The sequence below is a fragment of the Pomacea canaliculata genome, linkage group LG7 (genome assembly GCF_003073045.1).
Source record: "Pomacea canaliculata isolate SZHN2017 linkage group LG7, ASM307304v1, whole genome shotgun sequence".
NCBI classification, from domain to species: domain Eukaryota; kingdom Metazoa; phylum Mollusca; class Gastropoda; order Architaenioglossa; family Ampullariidae; genus Pomacea; species Pomacea canaliculata.
The window spans coordinates 2,658,559-2,670,997 of record NC_037596.1 but is presented as its reverse complement, the minus strand read 5'-3'; the positions used below and the strand labels follow the sequence as shown (position 1 = coordinate 2,670,997).

Below are 12,439 nucleotides of genomic sequence, written 5' to 3'. Positions count from 1 at the left end.
TACATACTGGAAGAAAGGTTGTCTAAAATTAGATCGCGAATTAAACCACAAAACTATGACTCGAAACACTCAGGTATATCACAAACAACTGTACACCCAATGACCCAGTCACAATAAGGTCTATATATGCAGCAGTTGAAAAATAAAGTGCGATACGAATGTGTTTGTATTTTTGCACAATTTTACTTTGTATTATAATACAATACGTGTTAATGCTATCATAAACAAGATATAATGCTATCATAAACAAGATAGTTTCTACTTCTGATATTTAAAAAAAGTAATGCTTGCTGATTTAGTAACATTCACACAAATTTTACTGCACGGACTGAATAGTAACATCTCTTTTACAGACTGTGTTCCACCCAAAGAGATTAGTCTGTCTGATAACTGTGTATTTGCCTACTGGTGTTTGCCAGAAAGAAACTTTAATTCAATAGATTATCTCCCTTGTTCAGAATGTTGTTCATGTCGTTGAGAAGATTTTTCACTTGAAGGAGATTCGATCCAAGCTGCTCGAAGGCTTTGTGCTCATTTGTTTAGACGGGAAAGAAAGTTATTGTCAAGGATTGCTGGATACTGATGTTTGAATCACCTCATGTAACAATGTCAGCTTATGTAGGACTTATCTTCCTAGTATTTTTCAGTGATCGATACGGTAGGAACTCAGAATATATCAGTTGTACGATATTTTTATATGATATATTCTTATGTGCATATTTTTTGTGTTTGAATGTGTTTATGCATCTGGTCGAGAAGCGATGTGGGATTTTTTTTCTTTATGGTGAGGGGGTGATTGAAGTTAAAATTTGCTGTCTGTTCATTTTAAAACAAAGCCACAATAACATACAAAAACGCGTTTCTTCAAAGGTCTCTATTTGTGTTATTTCATTTCATGTATCCGCTTAGCATTTACTTTCACAGTAAATTGTCTCTTGCTACTGAAATCATACATTTATACAACGTTGTAGCATGATATTTTCTTGTTTTTAGCGATGTGTCTAAAACACATAATAAAAAAAATTGTCTTAAAGACTTTGTTATGGTTGTCACTATCATTATCGTCAATAGTAAAATGAGTTCACAATTAGTAATTATTACTTACCATCAAGCTTGTATCAGCTTTTGCCAGACAAAACGATCTGAGTGTAACAAATTTTTCTATCACAAGCAAGTTACTTACTTATAAAGTTTGTTTAATTATATGATTTTAAAAGCGATATACCTATTTCCATGACACACACATTCCAGTGCAATAATACTGCTAGCTGACATATCTCTTTTTTGGAATCAAATATCAATTTTTGTTTTTGAGCAACAACAAACACTACCTTCTTAATAAGAGGGATAAAAAGATAAGTAAAGGAGAACAACGTGGTGTGACGGTTTAGTCAATGTCTATTTTCACATGTCATAATAGTATTTGATAAGTACTATTTAAAGTAAGAAGAAAGAAAATATCCCATATCATCGAAGATTTTTAGTATAATTTAACAATACTATGAACATTTAATATTTATATATAATATATAAACCTAAGTATTAAATTGACGTAGACGATTTTAAGCCGCGGGCCCTAATTAAAAACTAGCAGAATTGTGTTGTGGTGTGTGTTCTTTGGTTAATAAAAAAAAAGCTGACTACTAGCTTGAAATTCAGTTCTTCTAAGTTACTGTACCAAAGCTATATGCTGTCAAGGCGTTTGGATTCAAATACATTTTGAGATATACTGTTCGTCTTTCAGAAACCATTTGAACACACATTAAAATTAGTGTGATTGCAAATTTAACTTTTTCAATTTTTTTTTGATTTCGCAGTCACTTCACTGGAGTTGTGTCCTGTCTGGAACTACCTGGAGGTAAAGGAAGGCAGAGATGACAACACCTTCACTTGTAGTGGACTCACAGATCAGCAAGAAGTCAGCTGGGTGCTCACGAATTCTGTAGTGAAAACATGTCCGCCAGTTCCACCATCGTGTACTGCTTTAGCTTACGGATATTTCAGCGTTAGCAGGACTTCAAACCAAAACTTTTATATTACTATAAAGGCGACAAGAATTTCTGATCTAAGTATCCTAGGCGGAAATATTTCGTGTCAAACTAAGACTGAACTTAAAACGTGTCAACTGGACATAATCTGTAAGTATTAGTGTTGATGCGACTGTTATATCACAAAGAGTTCTACTTTCTTACATTGAAATTGTTTAGCATCAAAGCTAGAAGTGTTATTGGATCATTATCTTACTCTTATGATCGATTCCAGAAGATGCACTATCAACTTTTTTTCGAAAAATCACGAACATTTACATTTTAAAAAAGTGTGTGAATGGGTGTAAATGTAAATCATGTAATCACAAAAACTGTTTCTTAGCTGAAAAGGAATTTTTGGCAGAGCTTATAATTAAAGTATGTGAAACAAGGTAGAGATATCATAAGTATGTATTAGTCTTGATACCATTATTAAATAAATAAAAGTTATACCTTCTAATATTGACATTATTTAACATTAAAGATAAAAGTTTTTGGAGACCGTTATCTTACTTTTATGATTTGTTAAAGAAGATGAAGTCTCGATTTTTCTGAAAGAAATCAAGAACAGACTAAAATATTGTGTGAGTTGGCGTAAACGTTAATTGAGTAATCACATAAACTGAGCTTATTTGCTGAAATTTTTACAGAGTTTAATGAAAGTAAACGAAACAAGCTAGAGTGATTATATCTGCCGGTTGCTCGGTCAAACGTTATGCCGAAATATTTTTTCTAAAAAATTAAGCAGAATATTTGCTTAACTTGGATGGATGTCTAGATAATATTTTCTACTTTAATATTTGTTTGTTGCAGACCCTGCGGAAAATTCGCAATGTCAAGTTCAGTTTAACGGCAATACATGGCAAATAACCGCTTTGTGCTCTGTTTCCAAAGTCCGTTCATCAAGAAATAATTATCGCTGCTTCCTGTACCAAGTACCAGAGGCAAAATAAAACTCTCTTTAAAACTTTGTAAAAATCTGTGGGATTTGTAACTGTAATGATTAACTGACATACTATCATAATATGCTCAAATGGCGAAACTGCTCATGTATTCTATTTATTAGATACTTTATATATATATATTGTGTTGAAAACATTACTTTACTTTAACGCGAATTATACGACAGAAGGAAATGAATACTGGATAGTGATACATGGTTTTGTTGATTTTTTGATGGATAGCTTTGGCTATTTTTTAAAAAGTTTCTGGTCTATACTTTCCTTTTTAGGCGTCTCAAGGGTCATCGGTAGGTTCTTATACTATGGAAGTAATTCAAGCAAGGTCCGGATATTTGTCAGGCACGTGTAATATGACCTCCTACCTGCCTCCTGAAGGGCGATACAGCTACTATGTCATTATTTTTCCAGGGAATGTAAACGTGTCTGCCACATTTCATGGAAACAACACTATCAGTAAGTGTCCATATGATTTTTTTCCTTTGATTGAGGATAAATTTGTAATCTACAAATTCGATAAACACTTTTGGTTTAGTCGTTATGCTTTTTTTATTCCCTGTACTGACTTCTGGAACACTCGTAAAAATCTTTACTAAGCTTTGTTCTCAGAAAAGAATGTCATAAACCGGACCGAGTGCTTAATTCTGATTTTGTATTTTGTAACAACTACATTTTTTGCACAAATTAGGATGATTCCCTACCCTTTCTCTCTATATTTATACATAACTTTAGTTATCTGACCTTCTGTATTTCAAATAAAGCTTCTTCACAGAGACTACATTATTTTCCCGTCTAAGTTATTTCAAGCAAATATGTATTCACAGCTTTTACAGATTGAAGGACATGGAATAGAACATAGTGAGTTACACTTTGGCTGACTGTGGCTCTAAGAAAAAACTGCATGACTTCTGCTTTTACTTGCTACATCGGGGGCTTAATCTTATGAAAAAGTGAATGAGACAGATTTTCATAAAGGACTTTTAAGGTTGGATTTTCTACCAACTGAGAAGGTGGTTGCGTGAAAAGAAAAAAATAGTATTCAATAGTGGAAACTGTGAGTAGAGGTGGCTGGGAGTTGATGGAAAACAAGAAAGAATCAGGTCTTTATTGTATGTCCGACATACACAGACCTAAACACAACTGGCAATAAAACTTGAAACGACCACAGATATTTAAACCAGTCTGTTCTATAACATATATCTTTTTGATGACCGAAACGATGCAATAAATATGAATTTGAAAAGTTTAAAAATATGCAGTAAAAAATTGTTAACTCCAGAGAGACTTACAGGTGGTCAAGAAAGTGCAATACCCTGCTCCCATGTGGGACCTACAACGACTGACCATGTAGGAATAAATGCAGTTAATTAAGTTATAAAACAGGAATGAGAATGTAAACAATAAAAATATCTGTAATGCTCACTAGCGTGTTTACTAGATGGATGGATGGGTCCGGAACTAATGACTAAATCACATGAAAGTTTTTCTGGTAATTAAGTTCTCATATCTTTTGTGTTAACTTGTGTGGTATTAAGTATAATTTACCTATCTAGTATAAATACTAATTCGTTTCTTCAATTCTTTGTTCCAGGTCGTCCTATTAGTACACCAAATCACAACTGCCCATTGTATTTAAATGAAGGGGACACCTTAAACTGCTCCTGTTTTGTAAACGACACTGGAAATCCTCCCGGAGTTCTTCGATGGAACAGCACAAACTCCAGCAAGCTGGAATTTAAAAACCTAAAAAAATCGCAAAATGGAATTCAGAATGTGTGTACTCTGACCTGGAACAACACAGTCTATCAATCTGTGTCTTACACTCTAATTGTGGCTTGTGAGTTTCCCAGTGTTGTCCATAGGAATGGGAATCCCATGGGAATCCCATGGGAAACGTCCCATGGGATGGGATGGGATGGGACAGCACACATTTGTATTTCCCATGGCAGTCGATACTTGATATTGCAAAATAAATTTACTGTTATTTCATTCATCAAGGATTTAAATCTTTCCTCTGAATCATCTATTGTGTGTGAAGTAGCAGGAATTATAGAACAAAAGCCGAAAAGTGGTTTTCAGTGTTGTCCATAGGATTGTTATTACCATGGGAATCCCATGGGAAACATCCCGTGGGATGGGACGGGATGGGACAGGCATAAATTGCCATGGGACGGGATGGGACGGGATAGAAAAATATGTCCCATGGACAACCCTGATAATACAGTCCATCAGCCTAACACTTTCTTAGTAAATTACATGCTTTTTATACCGGACCTTTAACAACAATTACTACATTTCTCATGTATATACCTCCCGAAATGCTAGAATCGGAATAAAATTCACAGTGTGTAGACTTATTTTTTTGAGCTTTTTATTTTGTACTTCACAACGTTATTTATCACCTTTCTGTTTCTTTATTTGTTTTTCCTCTGTATTTTTTACAGATCAACCTACGTGGATAAACTTTACAATTAACACTGAGAAAAGCGATAATGTTTTTGTTCACGAAAGGAGCACTGTTACAATAAAATGTCAGTCAGACGGCAGGCCTGCACCACGCATGACTATCACTAAAGTTAGAGACACCAGGATCTTAAAAAGCAGACCTATGGGAAGTATAATTAAGGAAGACCAGATCGGAGAAATAACCTATACTACAGCTGCTCAGTGCAGTGATGCGGACATGTACAGGTGTACAGCAGCCAACAGCCTGGGGATGAAAAATCAGTCCGTCAGCCTCTCTGTCAGATGTGAGTAAAACTTTTGGTTTGAATGTTTATATATATATAGCCAATAAACGTTTTTATTTTTAAAGTAAAGTGGACAGCAAATAGATATATCTACATAAGAAAGTTCGGTTTTATTTGCAACTTGACAAGGATAAAGACGAGAGCTTGTTCATAATCATGCGAGATTTTGTTCATAGTTTCTGTTAATTTGGTTTTTCTTTTAGTCTGACTTCCGCAAAAGAATCTATATCTGACATATATTGATAGTATGCAAGTATAGTTTTGCAGGCAACAGTCCACTTTGCCACTAAAGGTATAATCGGTCATGTGAAATCCTTACCAAAGTAGAAACTAAAGCATTCTGTACAAAACCATAGAAAATGTCAATTTTTTTTAGATATTCTTTGTATTATTAAGTTTACAGAGTTATATACAAACAAACACAAAAAAACAACACATGCCCATGCAGTGAATTTACGTAGATAACACTCTCATATTTTATTTTACTGAAAACAATGTCCATGTAACACAAAGCACTTACAGTGTCCAACCAATTTTCGTCTACTCATCATTTCTGCGTTTTTTAAAATAAGACAACACACGGTGCGACAGTATTTAAAATTTTTTTAAGAACAGTCTTATATTCTTCAGTAGACTGTGTAATTCAGAATTCCGAAGTTTGTGATTTTTCTTATTTAAAAAAAAAATTAAATGACACTTGAATACCTATATTTGTACACTTTATTTTATTTTGATTTCTTTTAAGAGCGTTGAAATATAAAAATGTTATTTATAACTCAACGAGTTTAATTTATTACATGATCTGTGTGATATTTAGGTCCTTGCAAGTTTTTTTCTGTAACTTTTGTTTGGTTTCAGGTAAACCTGGGAAGGCCAGTGCCAGCTCCACGACTCCCATTATTTTGGAAGGCCAAACTTCAAGTTTTGAACTGATTGCTTACCCGAACTCAGTGATCGTGACTAAATACTTCATTGACTCAAATAACAACAATAAGGAAACACCGGCCAGTGATGACATATTCCATGTGGACTGCTCTTCCAACCCACAGCTACTCTATAAAGTCACCTGTACAGTAACGGTCATCAAAGTGACGGTGAACACGGCTGGACTTTACAAAGCCGTTGTTAGCAACGACCTCGGAAGTGTCGCACTTATCTTCGTGGCCCTGCCCACAAAAATTAACGGTTAGCTTTAGACATACCTTTTTACTAAACTGTCTTTTTTAAATGTTATTTCCTTTTAAAGAATGAACAACCACCCAACCTGCAAAACTAGTGGGGTAGTAGTGGGCCCTACTACTGTGAGCCGACACTTTCCCATCACTTTCCCATCCCATTTACCTTTTTACTAAACTGTCTTTTTTAAATCTTATTTCCTTTGAAAAAAGTAACAAGCATTTCCTTTAAAAGACATTGGCAGATTCTACACACATGTACATTAATTTCTGATGTATTGAGAAAGAGAAAATATACTATCGTAGCCTTAATAAATTAAAGATGGTTACAGTGAAAAACTAAAAATGTCAGAAGTATTGCTTTCAGCATGCTATACACATACATTCAAACACTACTACACCACTGTATAATTTAAACTCAAAATATTACCTTTTACCAGCCTAAAAACCTTGCTTAATAAGATTTCTAATAGGTACTATTTCTTGTGAATTTTTTTCTTTAGAAAGTGAAAATAGCGAGTTCAATCGAGGTCACAAGGCCGGCGTGGGGACTGGTCTTGGTGTCGGTCTGGGACTCGCTGCTGTTGAAGCTGTAGCCTTGACGACATTTTTCCTTGTCCGTTGGTGGCGACGAAAGCATCACACCTCGAAAGCTAAAGGTTCTAAAATAGTTTACTAAAAAATGTACCTTTTAAACAAACTTAAAAACTGAATTAGCACAGTAAATAAATTAACAAATAAATAACAGTGTCATGATAAGCTGTGCTGAAGGAAATTTCTATCCCCAATGGCGTTAAACAAATTAGAAAAATTTTCAATGTATTATTTTCTTACTTATTTTTAAGCCTTCATTTGCCACGCAGCCTTGCCTTTATATACTTTTCCCAAGGCGTTAAAACTGTTGAAAAAAATATATTCTTTATTAAAAATAAGGTATGTGTAGAAACATAATTATACAATTGTGAGATTATTTCTGCATGCACCATTTTTCAGGAAAAAAAGAAAATACACCTTCCAGCTCGTACGTAAAGTATTTTTAGCAGCATCATTTGTAGTAAAATGGAACTTTTTATATCTGATTTATATGTAATTATTTTTTTTATGTAATATCAGCGTGTGTCATTTGTCATTTGCCTTTATTTATGGTAGTATTAAACGAAAACTGTTTAGTAACGAGGTGCATCTATCATGAAGAACAGTACTTTATAAACATAAAATGCTAACTTTTGCACCTGATGGGAATAGTACAGGTCAGAGGCAAATGTGTCTTCGAGTATTAATGTGGAAGTGTGGAATACTTACATTTTATTGTATCTCTATGGAAGTCTCTTTCTCTGTGTTTGTAGCCGGATGGGTTTGGATGTTGGATGTGTATGTGAGAGAGATTGGAGAGATGTGATCACGTGTTAATTGAAGGAATTGTGTGTGAGCCAAAAAAAAAACATTTTTTTTTCCAGGCGACAAGACATTTCCTCCGATAAAGCAGTGGAACTGACAGAATCTGCAGGATTGGGTAAGTAGGGTACTTGTGAAATATTCCTTTAATCTGTACACAATAGTCTTCTCTGTCTTATATGTTGTGTACAGTGACATACAATGGCGTGCCCACAGTTGAATATGTCTCGTAAAATTGCCAAAAATAATATATTATAAGTAAAACATAGTATGTACTAAAGGATTGTTGTTTTCACGCAGAACATGAGAGTACTTATGAAAATGTCGGAAATAGTGAGTCTGGACAGACGGCTATATACACCAACGTTGAAATAACTAATTTAACATCAAAGAAAGCTTCAAAGAACACAGGTAATGTACGAAGCGATATTTAGTTAATTTATATATTATATATTTTTAATACGTTAATAAGTCCATTTTATGCCACGTTTTAGTTCTTAGATAAATTGAATACTTACCTTGTCGAACTATGGGCAACTGTGTCCATATTACTATTTTGTATTAAAATGTATTTCTGTCAGTGGAATGATTCTTTATAAATATAAATATTATCTTTAATGTAACTTGTCCTGCAGCTAATGTCACACTTTCATTTACCTAATTTTGCTACAAACTCATAATCATGATCCTGAAATCTCTTATTTGACACACTAAGGTAAAGATTTATTCATAAAGCTAAATTAAACTATCTAGTCGATTTTTATTCACACGGTTATGTGTTTTATGTTTTTGCTGTCTAAGGAAAAGTATATGACGACCTTCAATTTAAAGATGTAGGAGTGAGATCCCTTTATGCTAGCCTGAAAACCACAAATGCTGGAAAATCATACCATTAAAAGTAAGTATTTAAACCACTGCTAGAAAATAATAAAAAGTTACATAACATTGTGTAAACAAATTCAATAGTATAACATCATATGCTCCTATTGTAAATAATGAGCTTGCTTTTCAAATCAATTAGAACATCCGAGACTTTTCTCAGAAAGTTGATAATCTTTCTGCATCAAAGCGCTATGGTGAAAAAGTCCTATTGGAATGCATCTTTCTTTATATCAGGTTTTCTTCAAAAGATCATCTTTACATCAAGCAGACAAAAAAGACCTGCAAAAGACAAAACAGGCCACCAGTTGCTTCTTGTAAATCCTGTTTATCTCTTACATTGATCACAAAGCCAAAGAGGAACCACATAAATTAGGACATGTTATCAATTTCTCTTAGTCCTAGCCACAATAAAAAAAAAATAAACAAAACTTTCAAGGAAAATCTTGCAAGGACAATAATCAAGTAAGAGTTGAGGCAGATAAAAGAGCTTGGGATCTCATCTGAAATAAAACAAAAAAGGCCATAATTTAAGTCATTGTAAGCCCCTCACCCAGTCCCATAATGCTACTCACTTTTTATTACATACTTGAGCTTGTAAAAGTCAGCATCCAAAAATAAAACAAGGGTATTTTGGTTCCTTTGCAAATTTGGGAGGTAAAAATAAATACACGGTAACCCCTGCTCGCATTAGCAATATGGAAACTATTCATCTCTGTAGCCACAACCCACACCCGCCGCCACTGCCGCCTTCATTTGTCATTATTTAACTCACATGTACAGAAGTTCACTTTCCATGTGTATTTGTATATACTGTTGCATTCAATATAATCTTGAGCTGTCCATAAATTGGAGCACTTTTTTTCCTAATTAAATACAATTATGGAACATGATTTACTACATTATTCTATAAGCATTCAATAAATATATAGAAGAAATGCACGTTGTAAAAACAATTTAAGCACAGTAAATGTTTATGCTAACAGTGTTTTACCACGAACATGCAAAGGGACTGTATTCGCTATTTTCAAACTTTAAAAAATTGTTTTCCATTTGTCTTAAAACGTGTGACTCAATGTAAATAAATAAAAACTACTGACAACTAGACTACAAAATCGATTTCCAGTTCTTAACATTAAAAAAAATTGTTACAATGGTTATAAAAGTTGTATATCATCGACTTACAAATATGTCACTTCAAAGATTTTCCAACAAAGAATTATAATAAGGGTCAAAGAACGCATGAATTGTACATGCCCACCCACACCAAAGAGTAGTTCACACACCTACGACTGTGTGGAAGACTGTGTTAAAGCCAAATGAAAGTGCAAAACACAGAGTGATATTTTTTAAGTATAAGTATTTTCTGCTCTTGATGACCGTTCTTTCCACAAACAAATGACAAAATTAACTGTAACATTGTCCAGGTAAAATATGAATTTCAGGTGAAAAAGTTTTCCTAAGTTATAATTTTTATGTTTGAATAAAACAATTATACCTAAAACAGTTGTAAAGCATTTTCCCTGGATGATTGAGAAAGATGTGGAATCACGAGCACACGTCTTGACGCTGACTCTATTTTTAGCATAGATATTGATACAAAGAACCAAATTAGTTGTGCTTTTTAATAATGCTTTCTTTTATATTAATCAAAAATTGTATACATCTGGAGCACAAGCAACATATACATATTATCAGTCAGTGCATTGGTCTTTGAAGCAAAGGTCGTGAATTTGAGGCTGCCATTGTCAGTTAATTAAGATCTACATTTAACATCCCGAAGAATGGCGGTGGACTCACTGACGATGAAGCTCCTGTTCTTTTCTATTGTCCCACTGATGTAGGTTTTCCCCCAGAGTATCTAAAACATGCGACACTACACAATAATGAACTAAATCTTATTCAAGTGCTGTCGTGTGTAAAATGAAGGAAGAACAAGACAACCAGCATCGGTTATTTACAAAGATAGCGCTATATAAAAAGGGAGATAAGCGAACTTGATGTAAATGAAATGTGATTGATCTCCCCTGTTCATGCATGCCAATGCTATTTTCCATGTGAAGTGTGTTTTTTAGCAATTATATCGGTATTATGGGGTGGTCATTTGTGTAAAGACTACACAGATATACATCTGTAGGGAAGGTATGAGAGGGGTATAAATAAATAGGAGAATGGATGAGTGGGTGTGTGAGAGGACTGCTACACAGTGTATACAGCTCATATGTATTATAGGAACGAGACAGGTATGAAAGGGTAGGATTAGATGACTGAGAAGATGTCTTATATATGCTCACCCTGTAAAAGTAACAATAAATGAATGACCTTAAGTCAATAATATGTTCGAGTTTGAGTTCAAGTTCTTCACACGTGTCTGTCTACACAACATCAACATGCACTCTCAAGCGGCCAGGCAAGAACATCTTTTTCACCTTCTCATGGCCGCAAAGGCCCTTCAGCTAAACATTCGACCGGAAACAAATTCCCTCAGAACTCGGCCTTATCCTTAAATGTTAGAATTGTTCAAAGCAGAACAAACAGACATGGTGTTCTCATGCGATCTACATCCACATGGTAATAACAAAACTCACCTAGGCGGCCACAGAAAGAAAATCTTGTATATACTGGCTTTGACATATTCAAAAACTTTTTATTAGGCTACCGACAATAAATTACTTGATGCTCTATAATACAAGTGGGTACACTGCAGGATTATGGAGTGCGTGGTGACTAGTAAAATTCTCTCATCTACTAATGATGATCTTAATTATGTTTCTTACATGATTGTACAAACGCAAGTTTTCCTTCATATTAAACATTCTCGTGTATTTCAACAATAATGATAAAGATGTTAATGCCTATGGACGTTAGCTTTCCCCTCTAAATAAGCTCAGACCTATTCTATTAAAGTTCTAGTATCTAACTTTCTTTGATTTTATTTCTCTTTTTCTCTCTCGGTCTTGTTTTGAGCCAGGGAGAGGGGGTTTGGGGTGGTAAGCCTAATGCATCGACCTCTGTTATCCCTTGATTAGGTAAAGCCACGTGGTATGAAACTAAGTCGGCAAAACAATTACAAACAAAAAACGATTGTCCAGGTGTTCTAAAAATAATTTTTCAAAATCGATTAAAAGGTTTAAATTGAAAAAAAACTCATCTAGCTCAAGAAAACAGATTTTAATTAAAAATGAGAAATCCTACCTTTTGTAATTATCATTGATAGATATGTCTGCAGTCAGGGCAGTTTTATTTTCTACCTT

The 12,439-nt window shown here is 34.1% G+C and overlaps 1 protein-coding gene across 1 annotated transcript; it reads left to right on the top strand.

Moving 5' to 3' along the window:
• Window positions 1-238: 238 nt before the first annotated feature.
• On the top strand, window positions 239-10,689 carry LOC112568770. The gene is made up of 13 exons (XM_025246248.1): window positions 239-658; window positions 1,818-2,138; window positions 2,841-2,971; window positions 3,259-3,442; window positions 4,578-4,823; window positions 5,431-5,736; window positions 6,595-6,921; window positions 7,415-7,570; window positions 7,905-7,932; window positions 8,369-8,424; window positions 8,607-8,717; window positions 9,108-9,204; window positions 9,423-10,689. Exons 1-12 carry the CDS (start codon window positions 583-585, stop codon window positions 9,200-9,202), a joined length of 2,037 nt encoding a protein of 678 aa, XP_025102033.1. The 5' UTR covers window positions 239-582; the 3' UTR covers window positions 9,203-9,204; window positions 9,423-10,689.
• The last annotated feature ends 1,750 nt before the right edge of the window (window positions 10,690-12,439 follow it).